Source organism: Myxine glutinosa, chromosome 6 (assembly GCF_964187855.1).
Source record: "Myxine glutinosa chromosome 6, kmMyxGlut1.1, whole genome shotgun sequence".
NCBI lineage: Eukaryota > Metazoa > Chordata > Myxini > Myxiniformes > Myxinidae > Myxine > Myxine glutinosa.
This window is the reverse complement of record NC_136266.1, coordinates 8,248,548-8,273,065: the sequence shown is the minus strand read 5'-3', so window position 1 is coordinate 8,273,065 and position 24,518 is coordinate 8,248,548. Positions and strand designations below refer to the sequence as shown.

General features: G+C 47.3%; 1 protein-coding gene across 1 annotated transcript in view; it reads left to right on the top strand.

The window, feature by feature from the left end:
- LOC144892487 (uncharacterized) overlaps nucleotides 1-24,125 on the top strand; it is a 38,624-nt gene extending 14,499 nt beyond the window's left edge. Inside the window, exon 4 of the mRNA XM_078779453.1 lies at nucleotides 23,718-24,125. Within this exon, the coding sequence (XP_078635579.1) occupies nucleotides 23,718-23,965 (248 nt within the window). The 3' untranslated portion in view covers nucleotides 23,966-24,125. The remainder of the gene's footprint in view (nucleotides 1-23,717) is intronic.
- The last annotated feature ends 393 nt before the right edge of the window (nucleotides 24,126-24,518 follow it).

Genomic DNA, 24,518 nt, shown 5'->3' with positions numbered 1-24,518 from the left:
ATCAACAGACTATCAGATGCCATTTGTAAACAAACATGAACACACTACACCTGATAAAGTATCCCTAATCCACCTTGCAGCGAATTTCCAAAAACAGGTGTGAATAGCAGATGTCGCACAGGAAAATGAAACGGCAACAAATACAGCCTCAACAATTGCAAAAAAGACAAAAGAAACATACAACATGAAATGTCCAGAAATATACACCAACAACAACAGAAATATAGAAATATACAACAACCAGGAATGTCAAAAGAGCAGGAAAGCAAGCGTTACGCCTAGGTCCCCCGTCGGGGAAGTGATGTGAGTTGACAAAGTGGAAGACGCAGAAAACATGCTATGATATGATATTTCGCTCACAAGGTTCAGACATACATGGTGGCGGCCATCTTGGATTTTGACGTGGCAACCCAATTTTCAACAGGGTTCTTCCTTATGCCGAGACACACCCACACACCAGATTAGAAGTTGGTACTTCGCTTATTAGTCCCCTACCGGTGTACACCGGAGGGGACTATAGGTTTGCACGCTGTCCCTCCCTCCGTCCGTCAGTCTGTCAGTCTGTCAGTCCGTCAGTCCGTCACGCAAAGAACAGTTTTCCGGACTTTTTTTCTAAGCGCTTAATGCTAATGATTTCAAACTTGGCACATGATTTCCTCATGATAAGTTACAGATCAAGTTCGAACTTCACGACGTTTCGATCATTTTTGACAAAGTTATGGCACTTTGAACTTTGGTAATTCTGATGATCCTTAACTCAGTGCCATTTTAAGCACAGTGACGTCGTGCGTCACAGGGTTTCAGAGTTATGACGTTTTAAAGCATGAACCTTTAAAACCGAGCCCCTCCCTCATTTTTGATCCAATCGAGGGGAAACTTCACAGATCTGTTCCGCATGTCAGTCTACTAAAATGTCCTTTTAGAATTTGCGATAGCTCACGTGGTTTGGCAGATATCGTTAATTAAACGAAAATATTTAGAAAATGGATATCTCTTGAATCGCTTTATTGATCGACGTGAAACTTCATACTATAGTAGAAGTTATGAAGAGTAACAAGTGTGCAAAATTTCAAGATGATTGGATGTACGGTCTGGAAGCTACGTGAAGAAGAGGCGTCAAGTGTGCGGATTTAATTGTTCATCACATGCACAGACTGAAGGGATCGTTGGACACGATCTCTCGCGGTCATTTTAACCTCAAACAAAATTATAATTTAAGATTTGTCAATAGCTGAGGTATATTAATAAACGAATGAAACAGATTTGGTCAAATTCTGACTTTTTTAACTCGATCGCATTTGACAGAGTTGTGACAAGCTGAGGAACAAGAAACCTCGCATTGGCTTCTCAAATGTGCCATAAAAAAATGGATATCTCTTGAATCGCTAGTACCTCAGACCGTGAGTTGGTAATAATTTATATAATTCACACTGCAATACGTGCAGGCCGCTCCACGGAGTGACCTTGCGGGCTTATCAATGAGGCGAGGCGTGACACACGTGTCTCAGCATACCTCAGATCAAGTTTGAAAACCAGCATCAACCGTGCATAAATTTGCATATTCGATCATTTTTGACAAAGTTATGGCACTTTGAACTTTGGTAGGGGACATGTATTGCAGCGCAATACTCAGAATGCTTGTTTTTCCAAGATATTCCGCTCACAAGGTTCAGACATACATGGCGGCGGCCATCTTGGATTTTGACGTGGCGACCCAATTTTCAATAGGGTTCTTCCTTATGCCTAGATACACCCACACACCAGATTAGAAGTTGGTACTTCGCTTATTAGTCCCCTAGCGGTGTACACCGGAGGGGACTATAGGTTTGCACGCCGTCCCTCCGTCTGTCAGTCCGTCAGTCCGTCACGCAAAGAACAGTTTTCCGGACTTTCTTTTCTAAACACTCAATGCTAATGATTTTAAACTTGGGACATCGTTTCCTCATGATAAGATACAGATCAAGTTCGAACTTCACGACGTTTCGATCATTTTTGACAAAGTTATGGCACTTTGAACTTTGGGAATTCTGATAATTCTGATGATCCTTAACTCAGTACCATTTTAAGTTTTAATTTCCTTTAAAAAAGATTTTCTCTGCAATAATAGGACCAATTGAGATCAAATTTTCACCATAGGAGGGACTCGGTCTGTAGAATATTTTAATGGTAATTATGACGTCACAGGTCACGTGGTTTGGGCGCCATATTGTTTTTCGTGAAAACACGAAAACCCCTTTTTCTCTGCAACGGCTGAACAGATCGAGGCCAAACTTTGCAGGCAGAATCGCATACCCATGACGAACAAAAAAGTCAACGAGCATGACCATGCGTCACATGGTTTCAGAGTTATGACGTTTTAAAGCCTGAATCTTTAAAACCGAGCCCCTCCCTCATTTTTGGTCCAATCGAGGGGAAACCTCACAGATCTGTTCCGCATGCCAGTCTACTAAAATGTCCTTTTGGAATTTGCGATAGCTCACGTGGTTTGGCAGATATCGTTAATTAAACGAAAATATTTTAAAAATGGATATCTCTTGAATTGCTTTATTGATCGACGTGAAACTTCATGCTATAGTAGAAGTCATGAAGCGTAACAAGTGTGCAAAATGTCAAGATGATTGGATGTACGGTCTGGAAGCTAGACGTTGTTATTGCGTGAAGAAGAAGAGGCGTCAAGTGTGCGGATTTAATTATTTATCACATGTACAGACTGAAAGCATCGTTGGACACGACATGTCGCGGTCATTTTAACCTCAAATAAAATTCTAATTTAAGATTTGTCAATAGCTGAGGTATATTAACAAACGAATAAAACAGATTTGGTCAAATTCTGACCTTTTTAACTCGATCGCATTTGACAGAGTTGTGACAAGCTGAGGAAGAAGAAACCTCGCATTGGCTTCTCCAATGTGCCATAAAAAAAATGGATATCTCTTGAATCGCTAGTACCTCAGACAGTGAGTTGGTAATAATTTATATAATTCACACAATGCAATACGTGCAGGCCGCTCCACGGAGCGACCTTGCGGGCTTATCAACGAGGTGAGGCGTGACACACGTGTCTCAGCATACATCAGATCAAGTTTGAAAAACAGCATCAACCGTGCATAAATTTGCATATTCGATCATTTTTGACAAAGTTATGGCACTTTGAACTTTGGTAGGGGACATGTATTGCAACGCAATACTCAGAATGCTTGTTTTTCAAGATATTCCGCTCACAAGGTTCAGACATACATGGCATCAGACATACATGGTGGTGGCCATCTTGGATTTTGACGTGGGTTGCACCCACACACCAAATTCGAATGCGGTCCTTCACTTACACACGCACGCACGGACGGACGGACGGGCACACGGACGGAGGGGAAAACCATAGTCCCCCTTTCGCTCCGCGGTGCGACGGGGGACAATATAAATATATATAACCACCTTTAGAGGCCATTTTTCCCCGCAAGCGGGGGTTGGCCTTTTTCGGGAACCGTGGTTGTTGTTGTTTTTTGGTCCCCTTTTTGAAGCAATGTTTTACGGCCGATGCCCTTCCTGACGCCAACCCTTTTTGCCGCCTTTAGCGACAAACAGGGAATTACCAGTGAACTGGTACTCAATTAGCCGACCTCGGAAGGATGACAGGCTGAGTCAACCCCCCTGGCGTTAATTCAGCGATCGACCGGGATTCGAACCCAGGATCCTAGGATCCTAAGCCGGCACCCTAGGCGCTAGCCCAACACCAGGGGACAATACAAAAAATAATTGGACAGAGTCGGATCGACAAAGAAGGCTCATTGGAATGGCTAAGAAGAGGTCAGCTCAACTGGGACGGAGAACGGATCATATTAAATGCCCAAGATCAAGGACACTACACCACCTTTAGAGGCCATTTTTCCCCACAGAGCGGGGGTTGGCCTTTTTCGGGCACCGTGGTCCCCTTTTTGAAGCAATGTTTTACAGCCGGATGCCCTTCCTGCCACCAACCCTGTTAGTCGCCTCTTGCAACACACGGAATTACCAGTGAACTGGTACTCAATTTGCCGACCTTGGAAGGATGACAGGCTGAGTCAACCCCCCTGGCATAAATTCAGCGATAGACCGGAATTCAAACCATGATCCTAGGATCCAAAGCCGGCACCCTAACTGCTAAGCCAACCCCAGGCTTTAAGGACACTACACCAATGGATTAAAAAAGATGGCGGGTGTGAGTCAGACAGACAAGTGTAGTTTCTGCAAGACAGAAACAGGAAGTACGAGTCACTTGCTCTCGGATGCAAAAAACTATTATCAGAACAACTTTACACACAGGCACAACAAAGTATGTAAAGCGATTCATTGGCATATATGCAAATATTTTAACATCCCAGTACCAGAAAACTCATGGAAACACGAACCAAGGGCAATCATTGAAAATGAGGATGTCATGCTCACGTATGACCTGATTATTCCATCGAGCATGAACAAAGAAAACAAACATTGCGTCTGGAGATTGTATTCAGGAACAAAAGGGAAAAGACAGCATTGATGATTTGAGATATCAGTATCCAGCGATTGTGGCCTAAACAACGCAGAAATCAAGAAAATGACCAAATACCAGGACCTCAAAAATATGGTCAAGAGATCTTGGAAGCTGAAGAGCATCGAAATTGGGCCAACAGGAATGATGAAGAAGAACCTCACTGATATTTTAAATACCATCCCCGGTAATATTACCACAAATGAACTACAACTGGAGGCAATCCTGGGTTCGGTGACGATCCTGAAAAGAGTCCTTGGAACAAAACTCTGATAAAGTTGAACAATTTGGTCCTTGAACCGTGATCCCTTACCGAAGCGGAGATGGATACTTTGGGTCCTGGGAGGAATTCCGTTCCACCTCCTGAAACCCGCAAGTGCAGATAACAACAAACGGCACACACCACATCACGCACAGCTGGAATTTGCAAAAAGGCACGTGAAAGGCTGAGCATGAGGCAAAAGACTCTGTGGTCTGATGAGATGAAAATTGAAGTCTTTGGCCTGAATCCAAAGCGCTATATCTGGCGGAAACTGAGCATAGCTCATCACCCATCTAACACCATCCTTACCGTGAAGCATGGTGGTTGCTGCATCATGGTATGGGGATGTGTTTCAGCGGCAAGGACTGAGAGACTGGAAAAGAGAGAGGGAACAAGAATGGAGCCAAACACAGGCAAATCCTTGAGGAGAACCTGCTTCAGAGTGCAAAAGAACTTAGACTGTGATTAATATTGTTACGGTTTCTGCGCGACCCTCCTGCCCTTACCAAGGGGAGATTAAGCCCCTTGTTCTTTTCGGGTCGGCGCAACCGAGAGACTTGAATCGCCCCTCCCGGGCAAACGCAGGGTAGGGTTCCGGGACGATGTTTGCACGTACCTAAGTACCTGCGCCACCGCGGAAGCGGGGAATCGAGCCTCGCACGAGCCACGCGTAATTTGAGTACACCGAGCGGATTGCGTACCACGTGGTCCGTGCAATTACCTTTGGTATTGGAACCCGATTAGAGCGGTTTTATTCATACCACGCTTAGTCAATAGATGGAAGGGACGAGACAGTCGAATAAAAGGAAGAACACAGGTTTAATAATTATTCACACTATTATGTACAAAGCAAAGAGACACAGAGCAGTCTTATACAGTCTTAAGTTATCCCTAGACACGGGCCCGATCGCACTCACAGGGGGAAATGAAGGAAGGATGATGTTCACTCGCCAAACGCGCCGACTTGGTCGTCCAGGAACGGCTCCGCCCGGCGTGGCTCTCCCCGGTCACAGCACGTCCCGTGATGAAGGCAAGCAGTCAGTGGGAGGGATCCTTGCAGCGCGTCTCTCGAACAAAGGGCAGAGCAGGCAGGCGGGAGGGAAATGTACGCGTCTCTCGCCAGGCTTGGCGGTTTCTCGCAGCGCGATTAATTACCGGCGCGCTCACTCGCGTAACTCGATAGAGGTTCTGCCTCAAGCTCAACTGAGCGTTTAATTTGTAAGAGCGCTTTATAACTTGGTTCATGCGCGTCTTCTCTCTCTCTCTCTTGTTCAGCTCACCTCTCCGCAGAACTGCGTGGGGGGCTTCGTGCAACGTGTTATATTGCCAACCCCCTTAGCTCGCTCGGATGTTCTAACCACGCCTTTTGACGCAGTGACGCAGCCACTCCCTTCGAGCCCTGATTGGCGGCTCGCTCTTACCGTCGGCTTCTCCTCCACCTTCCTTCGGTCTTGCCTCGACTTGCCAGGCCTGCCTCGTGTTAATTTGCGCCAAAAACCAAAGGCGGCATAAGCAATGAAAGGGACCTAACTCTCATTATTCTACTCAATGCAAAACTAACACAGGAAAAGGACGATGCTTACATTTACTAAGACATAACTGAACTATTGCGAGGCTACGTGTTGTAGTGTGACTAAACTATGAGGGGGAAATTAACCTTTATTGTACAAACTCAAAACCGCAACACTACCCCTCTCCCTTGTCAGACTCGTCCCCGAGTCGAACCCAACAAAATGGAACGACTGGTTTTGAGAATGATCTGCAAAATGAACTTTACTTTTACATGTGACATATAGGTGTGGTTCCCCCTAACATTTACTCTAACCCGTGGGTGCGACAGTTTTAAAACACGAAATATGTCCCCCCTATTGCATTGAGTAGCTAATCTAACAGAATCACGCCCACAACTAACCGAAATCCGGAATTTGTCAAACTAAACACATAGCCGGTGGGCAGCATTTTATATTTACAAGCACAAAAAAAAACTTATTCTTATTTACAATTCTATGACCCATGACCTGTCCTTTTTGAAGAGAAGATTGGAGGGGAGAGAAAGCACAGCAAAATCACCAAAAACACACTCAAAAATTCATAACATTTGCTGCTTGCTTCGTGCATCTTGCTTTTTGCGTCTTCTGTGTGCCTATGAAACCGGCTAGCCCCCGGACCAGCATACAGGCCATTCCTGATCTTCAGGGCTATCTACCTTACAAATCTTCTCATCCCTAGCGCACCATAATAAAAATGCACAAAACATGCTTTTATTGTATGGCTTTGCCAAGCAGGGCCAACCTCATGTGGCCTGACTGTGTGACATTAATGCCACTCAAAACAAGTGGTCCGAAGATGCAAGGTGATGCTGCAGCAAGGTGCTGCACAGCAGAGGTGTAAGGCCACAAACAAGGTGCTGCACAGCAGAGGTGTAAGGTAGTTATAACAAAAGGATATGGCAGCAAATGCTGTGCCGTTCAGCTGCACAGAGGTAGCAAGGGTGCAGCAGAAGGATACGGCAGCAAAGTGCTGCACAGTTTGGCTGCACAGATGTAACAAGGTGCAGAAAGATGCTGCACAGGTCGATGGTGCTGCACAGTTCCACCTCCAAAATGGTCCTGAGGTGGGGGGAGAGACAAAGCACGACCAGCAAAGCGGAAAGGGCGCAAAGGTACACAGCAAAACAAGGTAATGCAGCACAAGGGGCGCGGAAGAGTGAGCAGAGCAGGCTCCGCCCCAAGCCAAACCGTTCGTACCCCCCCCCCCCCCCCCCAACGTCGGCTTACACTACCCTAGCCCTTTTGGTATTTACAAATTCGTCTCTACGTCTTGTCTCCCATTTCCCCCTCTAATCCAAATTCATCTCCCAATCCCTCCCAGGAAGGAAGGAATGGAACAACCACAATGTCATATTACGTCATGATGCGTCTTTACCACTCAAACAGTTTACAAAGCCCTGGTGTGGAGCTTCGTCCTCCTCGGTGACTGGCTGTGGATGGTGTGAAGGGATTTCTCATCTCCTAACTACTCTAATGACATTTACTTTTAACCTACCCGGGGTCGTACCCTGCCAATCGGCCTCTTTAAACTATGTGGTTCTAAAAACCTGAATTCCCATTGTCCACTCTGTGATGCTCTTCAAATTTGGGTCTCACTCCCAACGAATTTTCTCTCTGTGCCCTTGCACAATTTCGGGGCTGTGTCGTGTGGCTCCACTAGCAGGTCCAACTACTTGTGCACCACCGTCACTGAAGTCGCCACCCGAGCTTACCTGCTCCTGCGACTACATAAACTGGGGAAGGCCCCTCCTGGCACTTTACCCGCTGATGCCCACCTTGGCATTGGGCAACCCGGGTCCTTCCTTTGGATCCTCAAGCCCCACTCAACTCACAACTACCCTAACTGGCTCCCAGAGCCTACCTGCGGCCTCACCTGGCCGACAAACTACCAGTGGTGGAGTGCCCCAATAACCATATGCACCAATTAAACCACACGCCCAGCCATTCCACTGTCTCACGCACCCTCCAAACCACCACTTGCTACTACCTGCACCACAGGTGTCAATATCCATACAAATTTTGCCTAATCCCTCTACCTGGGTTTACACTACCCACCCTGGCGTCCGTGAATGGGTTCCATCTCCCCCCACTCACTCCTTCGCACCATGCATTCCACACCTTTTATTCCACACCAAGCATTCCACACCAAATATTCTCACACACCTTTTGTCTCGCACACCTTTTGTGCTCACACACCTCTTTCCATACACTTCAACACAATTCCAATTATTTTACTCACAATTCCTCACACACACAGCATCATCTAACTAACTGGTATTCCCCTAAAACTCGTGCTTCCCCGACATCCCTTTACACTATGCACTCCCTTCGTCATTAACAACCATCTAAACTACCTACGTCCCCACTATAGTTCAGATGTCACTACTTAAATCTCATGTCTTCTACAGCCTGGTGTAGCCTGGTGTTGGCTTAGCTGTTAGGGTGCCGGCTTGGGATCCTAGGATCCTGGGTTCGAATCCCGGTCGATCGCTGAATTAACGCCAGGGTGGTTGACTCAGCCTGTCATCCTTCCGAGGTCGGCAAATTGAGTACCAGCTTGCTGGGATGAATGATCACGGTGTGTACCCCAATTTAGAATATGTACACGGTATCCCTGCGCATCGTAAGAGCGTGACCAAGGGTTGGCGTCAGAAAGGGCATCCGGCCATAAAAAAAAACCTTACCTCAAAAAGGGAACCATGATTGTCATGGGGCCCACAAGGCTAGCCCCCGCTCTAGCAGGGAAAAATGGCCTTAAAGTGATCATTCATTCATTTCATTCTACAGTCTGCCAGATCCCTATCGTTATCCTAGCCCTCCCTCAGCTAGCTTTGGTGCCCCATGGAGGTAACCATTGTTGGCACCCCCATGTGCCTGTCACTGCCATCCCCCTAAACTAATGCTCATGGGCCCTGGGTGAGGAATGGTAACACTTCATTCCCCCCACGTAGGGTACACTATCCTCATTCGTCCACTCCACTTGAGCCTCTTCATGTGGAAATACGTCGTCACAGCTCGGCTTTGAAAGGCCGAGCGATCCAAGGGGGTGGTTTGTCTCCTGTATGGGGTGTCCGTCCGGCTTTTTGATCCAAAGGGGGAGGTATGGACGGGCCGAGGTTCAGGGCTCCATCCCTACGCGGGGCGTCGCGGTCCCACGCACGATGGCCCCAACCGCCCACGGTCGGAGCACCGCACCCGCCAAGGTGCGCGGCTCTGAAATCTCCTACCACCCCTTGAACCCCGCCGATTGCCTTTGCCGCCACGGCTTAGCACCAACCATACAGTGCGGGGGCCGGCACGAATCGTGCTCGCCGGCCCTTGTGAAACGGGCGCGGCACCGATCCCCGCCGTTCCCTGCTGCACACAACTCACCGAGGGCTCGCGTCGGCTATCCGTCCTGCTAAATGCTACCCCAGTCGGTGTCGATGCTTGAGCCGCACTCTCACCACTCGCATACCCAGGCGTCCCCGCGTCTCTCATACCCTCCGTTACCGCACACCTAGGCGCACTCACGCACTCACACACTTCAGTACGCACTCTTCTTCAACGCACTCTTCGACCGCACAACCAGGTGCACACGCGCCTTCCACACACTTCATTCGCGCACACCCTGGCACACACTCTTCCGTTACACACTCTGTAACACCCCCGGGTGTGCACTCCTGCACACACTCTGCAACATGCTCTGGTGTGAACTACTGCACACTCTAACACACTCTCCCCGCACACAGTCCGGTGTGCATTCTCCCTCACTCTCTGTAACACCCTTGGGTGTGCACTCTCCTGTTACACACCCAATCATCGCACACTTTTTCTCCATGCACTCTTGTGCACATTCCGTCATACACTTTTCTCTCACATGCTTTGGCGCACACTCTCTCTCATACTGCGCACCAGTCGCCCTCGTACACCGCACAATGGACCTTCCGCGACCGCCCGGGTTTCGTCTCTGTCCCAAGCGCGCCAAAAACCCTATCGCACCAAACACATTCGCGCCATTAATTCTACTCACCTTGGGGTCCTCCTTTTCCGCCAGCACCTGCAAACTTTTTATTTCGTTAGCAAGCACGGCATCACGGTGTAAATGCAAACTTTGTGTGCATTCCATTACCTTTTCCCGTGATTTATTTCCTATCTCTCCCGTCTCTTCGGCCCCAATTATTTATTTTTCTACCTCGACCGTCAGCGCCCATAAAATTTCGTCTTCCAATTCGACCTTCCCCGGCGCCCCCGACATTTCTTTATCCAATTTGACGATCGCCGGTTTTTCTACACCCGGCCCCAATTGCGATTGTGAGGTGTGAGGGCGCGATTTCCATACCCCCGGTCAACTTGGCTGCGCCTCGCTCTACCTCACTCCACGCGCTCCTCACACCGCATCACCTCGTCGCGCCTCATTGCGACCTCCTCGCTCAACCTGCGCCTTATGTCCTCCCCCGCTTTTTTAATGTCCTTCTTTCACGCTGCCATCATTTTTTCCAAATGATTATTTTGGGCCTCCATTGTTTTTCAATTCGCCCTTGTTACACCTTGCTTCGTCCCTCATTTCTTCCATCTTATTCTCTTGGATGTCCATTTTCCCATTTATTTTATTCATGTTATCATTTAGTCCCCGCATTTCGTCCTTCATTTGGGTCGGGAACAGTTGCATGCACCTTGGCATCGCGGGCTCGGCTCTCGCTGCCACGTGCGAGGCGCCGCCATTTTCTTCGCCAGCTACCGCCCCCTCTTCGGCTTCCTCCATTACCAACTGTCCCTCTCGGTCCTGGGTTATCAATTCTACCTCTACCTCATATTCTATTACTCCCACCGGCATTCGACTGCCTTGGCGAGCCCATGGTACGAATATAAATTTGATTCTTAAATTAAATTTCATCCGCTCGCAATTTTAGTGCGTGAAGCGCACCCCCGGTCCAATCCCACTCCCAGACATCAAATGCTACGGCCAATATGTACAATTTGGTGTCCAAAAATCCCACTCCTGACTACCAAATGTTACGGTTTACGCGCGACCCTCCTGCCCTTACCAAGGGGAGATTAAGCCCCTTGTTCTTTTCGGGTCAGCGCAACCGAGAGACTTGATTCGCCCCTCCCGGGCAAACGCAGGGTAGGGTTCCGGGACGATGTTCGCACGTACCTAAGTACCTGCGCCGCCGCGGAAGCGGGGAATCATGCCTCACACGAGCCACGCGCAATTTGAGTACACCGAGCGGATTGCGTACCACGTGGTCCGTGCAATTACCTTTGGTATTGGAACCCGATTAGAGCGGTTTTATTCGGACCACGCTTAGTCAATAGATGGAAGGGACGAGACGGTCAAATAAAAGGAAGAACACAGGTTTAATAATTATTCACACTATTATGTACAAAGCGAAGAGACACAGAGCAGTCTTATACAGTCTTAAGTTATCCCCAGACACGGGCCCGATCACACTCACAGGGGGAAATGAAGGAAGGATCATGTTCACTTGCCGAACGCGCCGACTTGGTCGTCCAGGAACGGCTCCGCCCGGCGTGGCTCTCCCCGGTCACAGCACGTCCCGCGATGAAGGCAAGCAGGCGGTGGGAGGGATCCTTGCAGCGCGTCTCTCGAACAAAGGGCAGAGCAGGCAGGCGGGAGGGAAATGTACGCGTCTCTCGCCAGGCTTGGTGGTTTCTCGCAGCGCGATTAATTACCGGCGCGCTCTCACTCGCGTAACTCGATAAAGGTTCTGCCTCAAGCTCAACCGAGCGTTTAATTTGTAAGAGCGCCTTATAACTTGGTTCATGCGCGTCTTCTCTCTCTCTCTCTCTCTTGTTCAGCTCACCTCTCCGCAGAACTGCATGGGGGGCTTCGCGCAAAGGGTTATATTGCCAACCCCCTTAGCTCGCTCGGATGTTCTAACCACGCCTTTTGACGCAGTGACGCAGCCACTCCCTTTGAGCCCTCATTGGCGTCTCGCTCTTACCGTCGGCTTCTCCTCCACCTTCCTTCGGTCTTGCCTCGACTTGCCAGGCCTGCCTCGTGTTAATTTGCTCCAAAAACCAAAGGTGGCATAAGCAATGAAAGGGACCTAACTCTCATTATTCTACTCAACGCAAAACTAACACAGTAAAAGGACTATGCTTACATTTACTAAGACATAACTGAACTATCGCGAGGCTACCTGTTGTAGTGTGACTAAACTATGAGGGGGAAATTAACCTTTATTGTACAAACTCAAAACCGCAACAATATTTATGTTCTATCATGACGATGACCCCAATAATACAGCCAAAGCAACACTGGAATGGCTTCAGAACAAGAATGTAAAAGTCCAAAGCCAGACTTTAATCCCATTGAGAATCTGTGGAAAGACTTGAAAATTGCTATTCACCGACGCTCCCCATCCAACTTGACAGAGCTTGAACAAATCTGCAAGGAAGAATGGTGGAAACTCCCCAAATCCAGATGTGCAAAGCTGATATAAACATACCCAATAAAACACGAAGCTGTAATCGCTGTCGAAGGCGCTTCTCCGAAGTATTGCCCCAGGGAGTTGAATACTTATGTGAATTAGAAATTTATATTTCATTTTTAATTATGTTGTAAAATGTCGAAAAAAAAATTCCACCTTGACATTATGAGGTATTGTGTAGGGCAGCAGTTTAGCTGTTTTTTCCATCTACCTCAGGGAATGACATCCCTGCCCGATCCGAGCTCAGCTGGCTCCAGCTGGCAGTACCTGGTATGGGCCCATTGCCCAGAGTAACGGATCCCCACTGCATTGTGGGGGAATTTTTTATTTATTAATTTATTTATTTTATTATCTGAGGAATACAACAACAACAACATGCATTTTAAGGCCATTTTGCCTGCAAGAGCGGGGGTTAGCCTTGCGGTCCCCATGACAATCTTCTCCATCTTGCCCTATTTTCTGCATCTCTCCTTGTTAACCCCCTTGCCCGCATTTCTTCCTCCACCATCTTTGGCCAAGTCTTTCTCGGTCTTCCCCGTCCTCTACTTCCTTCTACATTCATTTCCATCACTCTTCTCAACCAGTCACTTTCATCCTTCCTCAACACAGGACCAAACCATCTCAACCTGTTCCTCTTCACAGCATCAATCACAGGCTCTATTCCCATCATTTTTCGCAATTCATCATTTGTCTTCCTCTCTCTCAACGATACTCCGCACATCCATCGAACCATTCGCATTTCCACCCTTTCCAACCTTCGTTGCTGCTCTACGTTCATTACCCATGTCTCGCTCCCATAAATCATAACACTTCTCACACATGCAGCATACACCTTTCCCTTCAGCTTCAACGACACTCCCCTCCTCATCAACACGCCACTCAGTTCCCGAAACTTCTTCCATGCACATCTCACTCTAGCAACCGTTGCCGAGTCTGATCCACCTTCTCCATTCAGCATGTCTCCGAGGTAGCAAAATGTTTTCACACCTTCCAGCTTCACACCGTCTCCAAGATCCAACTCAACATTTCCTCCATCTGCAGCTCTCTCTGTGCACACCTTACATTTGAATGTAGCTGCCACACTGGTTAATGACCCTCTCAGACAACTACATTTTTGATGAACCCACTCAGCGCACATTTTACATTGAATAGAGTTCACTCCGACACCCTTCCTGCACACAGCACAGGGCCACTTCCCAGTTCTTTCCACCTCACCACATGCTTTACCACTTGCCATCACCTTAGTCTTTCCGATATTCACCTTCAGACCTTTTGTCTCCATACATTCCTTCCACTTGTTCATCTTTTCCTTCAGTCCATCCATATTTTCCGCAATCAACACCAGATCATCTGCATACAACAACTCCCACGGTAAACCCTCCTTTACGTTCTGACCCAGCACCTCCAACCTCCATCACAGCTACGAATAGTAGTGGACTTAGTATCGACCCCTGATGCACTCCCACCTTCACCTCAAACTCACCACTGTTCCCGTCCTTCGTCCTTACAGCTGTGCGTGCTCTTTTGTACATTGCCATCACTACTCTGATCAACCATTCCTCCACTCCTAACTTCCTCATTGCCCATGTCAATACTTTGCGTGGAACCCTATCGAATGCTTTCTCCAGATCAACAAACCCAAAAAACAACTTCTTCCTCTTCTCCATATACTTCTCCTGCAACTGCCTCACAATAAAAAGCGCGTCTGTCGTTCCTCTTCCTGGCATAAATCCAAACTTCATTTCGTCGATCTTCACTTTCTTCCTTATCCTCCTCTCCAACACCCTTTCCAATACCTTCATTCCATGCTCCAATAACTTTATCGCTCGGTACGATTCACACTCCAGAGGGTCACCTTTCCCCTTGTATGGAGGGACGAGGGTACTCAGTTCCCAAACCACTGGAATGCGGCCTTCTTTCACTGCCAGATTACAGATCTCTGTCATTCTCTTCACACCCCAACTTCCTGCTGCCTTCAACATATGTCCCACAACTCCCGTCGGCCCTCCCGCTTTTCTACTCTTCATTGCTTTTATCACTTCCTCAACTTCCTTCTCAGTTATCTTCTCTGCCGGTCCTAAAACTGGGGTACTCTCTATGTTGCCATCCCATTCATTCTCTGCATTCAACAGCATTTCCATACATCTTTTCCATCTTCCTTTAATTCCATCTGGGTCCACAACGATTTATCCCACTTCATCCTTCAAGCAACTCTCCCCCATCACATCACACCTCTCTTTCGCTATCTGCTTTGCAATCCTGAATACTGCTCTCTGACCCTCTTCCGAATCCAAGCGTTCTCCGAACATTTTCCAACATGCCTCCTGCGCCTTTGCTACCTCTTTCTTTGCAGCCTTCCTGGCTGCCTTATAACTTTCATGCTCTGCTGTTTCTGCTCCCGTACCCTTTGCCTTCTGCCACTCCTTGAACTTCTTCCACTTCTCGTCAAACCTCTTTCCAACTTCATCATCCCACCACCATGTTTCCGAGTGCCTCGGTGGTCCTTTTGTCCATCCACATACCTCACCAACGGCTCCCAACAGACTAGCTTTCATTGACATCCAACCACTTTCAAGCTCAACCACATCATCCTCTACCCTACTCAGCCTCTCTTTTAATGCCTCCCTTACTGTCACCTCTTTCAACCTCCACACCTTCATTCTCGGTTGGTACTTCACCCGCCGAGCTCTACTCGCACCTTTCACCCTTATGTCGCAGACATCCAAGTGGTGCTGTGAAACAGCCTCCTCCCCCGGGATCATCTTTGTGTCCCGGAGGTGCCCCCTATCTCGCCTACGCACCGTCAGGTCGTCAACGGTTGTCGTCGACCCACCTGACGTGTATGTAACAAGCTTATTATCCTCTTTCTGGAACTGAGTATTACAAATCAACAAATCGGCTCCATCAGCAAACTCCAAAATCCTTTCACCTTCTCCATTTCTCACACCATATCCGTAACCCCCATGAACTCCCTCAAAACCATCCATACTCCTTCCCACATGTCCATTTAGGTCTCCTCTTACCACAACAACTTCCTCATCTTTCACGTTTTCCATCAGCTTCTCCATCGCACACCAGAACTTGTCCTTGTCTTCATCGCTCCGACCAACCTGCGGAGCATATCCCGAGATGACGTTCACCAAGAGCTTTCCAATCATCATTTTCACCATCATCAACCTATCACTCACTCTCGTCACACTCACCACACTGTCTACAAACTCCTCAGAAAACAGGACACCAACACCATTCACGCCCTCCAGGCACCCGTGCCACACAAACTTGCATTTCTGTCCCTGCCTACCCTTCACCATTCTCACACCACTTCCCTTCCATCTCATCTCTTGCACACAACATATGTCCATTCTTCTTCTGACCAATACTTCCACCACTTCTCCTGATTTCCCTGTCATTGTCCCTACATTCCATGTCCCAAACCTCAGAAACCAATCTCCACTTCGGGCTGTACCCTGCCCATATGTAGTTGTAATTGTCATGGTTCTCTTTTTGAGGCAATGTTTTTATGGCCCGATGCCCTTCCTGACGCCAACCCTCTGAGTCGTCTCTTACGACATGCAGGGATACGGTATACCTATTCTAATCCAGGGTACACTCTTGGAAACGTTTAAAACATGGAAATTGTGGGGTTGGGGGGGGGGGGTCATCACGGCTGCGGGGGCCCCGTCAGCACCACGTCATGTTTGCCCGGTCAGCACCACAGCGGCCTGGTCAGCACCACACCCTTGGAAAGGACTTCGATGCACATCGGACCAGAGTCTGGCGCGAAGTCCAAGCACATCAGCACGTCATCCGAAAACAGCTCCGGTTTATGCGAACCACTCGGTCAATGGCGCGAACCAGGTCCCGACACGCCCTTGCTCGCTTGGTCCCGATGAAGGCCTCGCTGGGTGTTCTCCAAACGGGCAAAATTACCCAAGCCGCGCTGGATTTCGGCAGCGGAAGCCTTGCTCGCTCGGCCCCGATGAAGGCCTCGCTGGGTGTTCTCCAAACAGGGGCAGAATCGCCCAAGCCGCGCTGGATTTCGGCGGCGGAAAGCAGCCACGAAGCGACAATATTCGGTCGGGCTTTTCGTTGAATCTATGCTGCTGAATATCACACACGTCGGCCCGGTCGGCCCAGAGCCTGGCGCGAAGTCCAAGGACATCAGCACGTCATCCGAAAACAGCGCCGAAAAACGCTTCCCTCCGAGCTGCTCTTGAACCTCGTCAGGAATCGTCCCGGTTCGTCTCAGGCCTCCACGTCCTAGCGCAGGAAACCGCAAGCTATTATCTGGGGAATAAACTTATTTATTGAATTTTATTATCTTATTTTATTTATCTGGACAAAATCACAGAATGGGCAAACAAGTGGAACATGTCTTTCAATCCTGACAAATCTCACACTCTTACTATGTCTCTCTGAAAAGATCGACTGGACAACCCTCCCATCTACTTTCTCAACAATCCTCTCCAAGAAGTTCTGTCACTCAAGCTTTTGGGTCTCACTATCTGCCATGATCTTTCTTGGGAAAACCACATTTCCAAGCTGGCCTCCAAAGCCAGTCGCCGACTGGGCATCCTCCGTCGTGTGAAGTCCTTCCTTGGCACACCTGAGCTCCTCACCACATACAAGGCTTTCATCTGCAGCTCAATGGAATACTGCTCTCCCCTCTGGGCTGGTACTCCTGCCTCACACCTAGATCGTCTTCACGCTGTTGAAACCAAAGCGTTCAGAATCATTGGAATCTCCCACGATGAAGCTAACTCCAAGGGCCTTTCACTCACTCACCGCAGGCAGGTTGGTGGTCTTTCCGTCTTCTACCGACTCCTCTCTGGCCTTGCCCCCCCAGCTCTCTCTGGGCTCTGTCCCCCAAATATTCCTACAGGTCGCACAAGATCTACCTGCAACCCTCTTCTGGTTAAACTGCCAAAATCAAGACTCTCTGCTCACCTTCATTCCTCTTTTCTCCCGCCTCTGGAACAAACTCCCTCACTCTCTTCAATCCCACTCCACCCTCCAGGTCTTTAAAACAGCTGTTCACCACCATCTCTTATCTTCCCCCATCCAAGACCTTGATCTTTTCTACCCCCGCTAATTTCACCCCAAATCCACTTTTTTGAAATACCAACTTCTGTCCTGGAAGTCCTTGGTGTCCTTGTGTTTTATACTTCTCCCCCCTTCCCACGCCTCCTCCCCCCAAGCCCTCTCCCTCCCACACATCTGTCTGCTCTCAGGTGTTGTGTTTGTGTGCTTCCCCATCTCTCCCCATCTTGTCTTCCGCTCCCTCTTTTTGTGTGTTTTGTTTGTCTGGTTGATTTGTTTGTGAAATAAATGTTTGCTCTTTCACGAGCCTCAATTCAGTGTACCCCCAAAAAAAAAAAAAAATCGATTTTTCTTGCTATTATATTTTTATTATTCAATATTATTATATATATATATTTTTTTTTTTCTGCACTCTTATTTATTTTTAATTTATTTACAGACTTGGCATTTAATATGGAATATTTTTTTTGTGGGGGTGAACTTACTTTTCAAGATGTCTTAGAACCAAAAGTTCATTGGAATTATGTTGAAATTATTCTAGATTTTGTTAACGTGACCTTTAAAAGAAACAAAAACCACATTTGACATTTCGAAACAAATAAATTGATCCCTGAAAGTGATGTAAACTGATATCGAACTCAATTCATGGACAGTACTGTGTTAAACTTCTGTACGTTTTCCAGAAGTATCTCTTTATTTTGCACATTAGCCAAAATTTTTTTTAACAAAAACAAAAGTTAAATTACGACTGGGATTACGGACAGTAAAATTACAGTTCAGTACTTCGTGTAACCCCCACGAGCATTCAGGAGAGCACGTACACGTTGAGGCAAGCTGTTCACGAGATTTGCCAAGGTTTGGAGAGGAATCGCTTGCCATGCAGTGACAATAGCCTGCTGCAATTCACGCACAGAGGTCGGCTGCTGGTCCAAGTGGTCGATTTGACGCGTTAATTATGCGCACAAGTTCTCTATCGGATTCATATCCGGGGACATGGCAGGCCACTCCATATGCTCTACACCACGGTCAGCAAGAAAGTGTTGGATCATGCGAGCACGATGAGGCCGTGCATTGTCATCTTGGAAGACAAAGTTTCCTCGAAAGGCTGCACGAGCAAATGGAAGCTATGTTTCTTCCAGAATGGCCCTGTACTTGAACTGGTTCAGGTTTCCATTCAGAACAACCAGGTCAGTTTTGCCCCCTGCATGAAAAGCAGCCCAAACAGTCACCCCACCACCTCCAGCTTGGACTCTTGGCACTATACAATCTTTGTTGTAGGCTTCATGCACTTGTCTGCGCACTGGGACGCGGCCATCTTGACGATAGACCAGAAATCTAGACTCGTCACTGAAGATCACGTGATTCCAGTGTCCTGGCTGCCATTGACGCTGCTCTCTGGCCCACTGCAATCGGCGCTGGCGGTGTTGTCTGGTCAGGCGTGGCTTTCTCAGGGGACGCCTGGCACGATAGCCTGCTTGAACCAGTCGTTGGTTGACTAGCCTTCTGGATACAGGCACATTTGTCAGTTGCTGCCACTCAACCCTAAGCCGATTAGCTGACTTGGTACGGCCATTGCGGACTAACCGGTGCAGCTGGCGATCATCCCTCCTTGTGGTTCTGCGTGGACGTCCTGGCCTCGGTATTGGAGCAGGGACACCCCTCTGAGCATTTCGTTTCAGGATCTTTGACACCTGCCCTTGAGTGATGCCATACTGCCGAGCAATAGCACGCTGTTTCATGCCGGTATTTCGTAAAGCCACCACTCCATGACAAACAGCATTGTCGAGTTGACGGACCATCTCCAGAGGAAGCGGCAATAACTTTTGGAGACATGCAGCAGTTGTTTTCCACTAATACAGAACGCAACAACCCTTGTATACCCGACTGTGAAGCCAATCATCAAATGCACCTGTCCGTACATTTTGCCACGTCACCTGTGATATAATCCTCTGGTTGACTTCTTGCTGCGACAGACAATCAGTGACATGGTTCTTTTGACAAATAAATCACCTAAGTATAAAATAAACTCACCAGATTGATATACTAAGTTAAGAAAGTAAACCCAAGTCAAGAAAAAAAAAAATTCCATATTAAATGCCAAGTCTGTATTTTTGTATACCGAATCGAGGCTCATGTAACAGCTAACACATTGAACATGAAAACATGCACAGACACATAAAACATACAATGAAGGGAGCAGGAAACAAGAGGGTGGGAGAGTCAAGCACACAAGCACATCAACAGAAGAGAACATGTACATCGGTAGATCTGTGGAAGGGGAAGGGCAGGGGAAAGAGAGAGTGGTACACTGTTTAAAGCATATGAACACGACTAGGAGTTTCAGGAAAGGAGTCAGAGGTTGAAAGAGGTGGATTACGATTTGTATTAACGGGGGTAGAAAAGATCAAGGTTATGGATGGGGGAAGATAAGAGATGGTGATGAACAGCTGTTTTAAAGACCTGGAGGGAGGAGAGGGATTGAAGAGAGTGTGGGAGTTTGTTCCAGAGGCGGGAGAAAAGAGGAATGAAAGTGTGAGGTGAGCAGAGAGTCTTGATTTTGGCAGTTTCAACAGAGAGGGTTGTTGGCAGATCTTGTGTGTCCTGCAAGATTACGTGAGCACAGACAGAGTAGGGGGAGCTAGGCTGGAGAGGAGGCGGTGGAAGACAGAAAGACCACCAGCCTGCCTGCGGTGAGAGAGAGGCCCTCAGAATCGGCTTCATTGCGGGAGATACCAATGATTGTGAATGCTTTGGTTTCAACTGCGTGAAGCCGAGCTAGGTGTGAGGCAAGAGCACCAGCCCAGAGGGGAGAGCAGTATTCCATTGAGCTGCGGATGAAAGCTTTTTATGTGGTGAGGAGCTCAGAAGTGCACAGAAAGGACTTTACATGATGGAGGATGCCCAGACAGTGACTGGGTTTGGAGGCTAGCTTGGAAATGTGATTTTTTTCCAGGAAAGATCATGGCAGATAGTGAGACCCAAAAGATTGAGTGACAGAACTTCTTCAAGAAGGTTGTTCAGAAAGTAGATGGGAGGGTTGTCCAGACTGTATTTTCGGAGAGACAAAGTGAGAGTGTGAGATTTGTCAGGATTGAAAGACATGTTCCGCTTGTTTGACCAGTTTGTGATGTTATCCAGGTCTGCAGAGAGTGAAGAGGCTGCTGCTTGAGGATCTGAGGGTTGAGATATGGAGCGGCAGAGAGTGGAGTCATCAGTAAAGAGATAGTGGATTTTCCAGAGATTCGGAGAGATCATTAATGAAGACCAGAAAAAGCACAGGGCCCAGAATTTAATCCATTTTTAATTCAGGCTGTAACACAACAAAATGTAAAAAAGTCAAGGGGTGTGAATACTTTCTAAATGCACTGTGCAGATGAACATACGTGACACAAGACTGTTAGACGAGACAAACGCAGCCACTGAGCTTGGGGGAAGTGCCGCCACTTCCCAGGGTACCCTGGCTACTGCGGATGTCACAGCAATGGTGCCGCTTTTCTCACCATAGTGGCATTTCCGCGTGGCATTTCCCAAGGAGGAATTTCCTCCTCCCCAGTGACGCCAACCTATGCGGATTGTCTGTGCTCTTAACTTTTTTAATCCTGAACTTCAAGCTAGGATGCAGTCAGTACGTACCCTTTTTAAAGTCTTTGGTGTGCCTCTGCCGGTGTTTGAACTGCCGACCTTGACTTGTAGCCGACATTAACCATTACACCACTGAGTCTTTTGGTAATCGAGCTTTCTTCAGACATGGAAATGAAGGTTTCTGCCTGTTAAAGTTTGCACTGCTTCTTTTAACGCTGTCTTTGGATCTCTTGAAATCCCATTTTTTGTCGTTTTGTTTTAATTTTTTAATTACCTCCGCCACCAAAGGTGGATGGAGGTTATGTTTTCACCCCTGTCTGTTTGTCTGTCCCTTTGCCTGAACAAGATATCTCAAAGTTGTGGATGGATTCGGCCGAAATTTGCCAGAAATGTAGCGTTTGTGATGAGGATGAAATGATTAGATTTTGGCGAAGATCCGGATTCGGATACGGCTACGAGAATTTTTTCAGTGATTCTTCACCATTGGGAGATAGGGCCAAAAACGATGCATCGCAGGATATCTCAAAAAGTTGTGGATGGATTTGGACGAAACTTGTTGGACATGTGTTTGTGACGAGGAAGAATCGATTCAATTTTGGTGAAGATCGGGATCTGGATCCAGCTAGTAGCATTTTTAAAGTGATTCTTCACCATTGAGTGATTTGGCCAACCAGGCGGAGGTATGCTCTCTACTGAGTGCCGTTCTTTTTGTAAAGTGCTTTGACATTTTACTTTTCAATTAAAATTATTTAAACAAATTTATTGATTATGCTGTCGCATGGTCTGGTGTTGGCTTAGCGGTTAGGGTGCCGGCTTGGGATCCTAGGATCCTGGGTTCGAATCCCGGTCGATTGCTGAATTAACGCCAGGGGGGTTGACTCAGCCTGTCATCCTTCCGAGGTCGGCAAATTGAGTACCAGCTTGTTGGACATGTACTTGTCCAACAAGTTGGACGTGTTTGTATACTGAATCGAGGCTCGTGAAAGAGCTAAATCTTTCTAAAAGCTAAGGAGCTAAAAGAGCTAAAAAGAGTACACCGTATCCCTGCGCAAAGTACGCATCCTAAGAGTGTGACCAAGGGTTGGCGTCAGGAAGGGCATCCGGCCATAAAAACATTGCCTCAAACAGGGAACCATGATTGTCATGGGGCCCGCAAGGCCCCTGCTCTTGCGGGGAAAATGGCCTTAAAGGGCCACAGACACAGAAAATCATGTTTGGTTTAATTAATAGATATTGCTTCACTTAACACTTAATCGTCCTTTTGTTTTGAATAAATATCACTCGATTGGCCCCCGCCACCCAAAAAACGGCGATTTGATTGCTCATGTGACTGGCTACGTCATCGAGGGAATTTTTGTTGCTGCTGGTAGTTTTTAATAATGATTTTGACTATCAGAAGATTCTTGGTCATGCAGTTATCATTGCGTGCTGAGAAACCTTTCCCTCGAGTACATCACACAGGTGACATCATGAATGAACATCACGATTTTAGGGGCGGGACTCCACTACCAGCTAAAAACTACCAGCAGCAACAAAAATTCCCTCGATGACAAAGCCAGTCACATGAGCAATCAAATCGCCGTTTTTTGGGTGGCGGGGGCCAATCGAGTGATATTTATTCCAAAAAAAAAAGGACGATTAAGTGTTAAGTGAAGCAATATCTATTAATTAAACCAAACATGATTTTCTGTGTCTGTGGCCCTTTAAACGATCATTCATTCATTCATTCATCAGGTGCACTTAGAGGAAAGGCATTTAGCAGACTCTAATAATCCCCACAACTGAGCTCATTTGCATGCTTAAAGACCATGATGGGCTTTTCCCATTCCTTATAAAAAGCTTCTTACTCTAGACGTAGGAATACCCCCTCCATGAACAAACCTAAACCCCCTACCTGCCCTTGCCTCATCCTTTGTGCTTTGCACACTTACAGGCAAGCCCCTATGCACCCTATCTTTGGCTTCACAAAAAATTGATTTTCTTCCATTTTTAGGGGTTGGGGGGACTTGCTGTGATGTAATACAATTTGGTCTTGTGCTGCAAATACCGCTTGCTAATATGCTAATATAAGAAGGGTGAAGCATTGCAGTTAAAATAAATTATTAACACTTTTGCCTGTGCGTTGCGACGATCGCTTGCTTTCATGTTGGGGCAGAGCATACGAGCCTGTCATGGTTATTTTTATGACACTTTCATTCTCTGCCATTTATACTGAAAGGATGTTTATTATTTGGTTGATTTAGGTCAGAAAATGCAAGACTAATGATATTTGTTTCATAATCATGCATGTCCACCTCTTAGCCTCTGGCATTGAGCTTTGTTTGTTCACCCACTTGTAGGTTCTGCTCAGGTGAACGGTGATGCTTCTGAGCACACCGATGATGGTTCGGAGCCTCCGATTCCATCTACTGAGAGCGCTCAAAAGCGTGTGTTGAATTCTAAAGTGACCAAGGAGAGAAAAGATGAGGCCATCCCTTGTGAGCTTGTCCGTTCTTCCGATTCCCATAACATGAATGGAGAAGTTGTGTTAAAATATCGTGGTGTTGGCTCCAGCAAGAAAACGATTGAGGCGGGTAAGTCATTGTAATTGTATTCGATTTAGAAATACAAAGCTTGCTAATATGCTAACAATGCCGGGTAACAATATTAGAAATACAAAGAGTGTTAAAAAAGTTGTACGAACAACAACAACAACAACAACAACATGCATTTTAAGGCCATTTTCCCTGCTAGAGCGGGGGTTAGCCTTGCGGTCCCCATGACAATCTTCTCCATTTTGCCCTATTTTCTGCATCTCTCCTTGTTAACCCCCTTGTCCGCATTTCTTCTTCCACCATCTTTAGCCAAGTCTTTGTTGGTCTTCCCTGGCCTCTACTTCCTTCTACATTCATTTCCATCACTCTTCTCAACCAGTCACTTTCATCCTTCCTCAACACATGACCAAACCATCTCAACCTGTTCCTCTTCACAGCATCAATCACAGGCTCTATTCCCATCATCTTTCGCAATTCATCATTTGTCTTCCTCTCTCTCAACGATACTCCGCACATCCACCGAACCATTCGCATTTCCACCCTTTCCAGCCTTCGTTGCTGCTCTACATTCATGACCCATGTCTCGCTCCCATAAATCATAACACT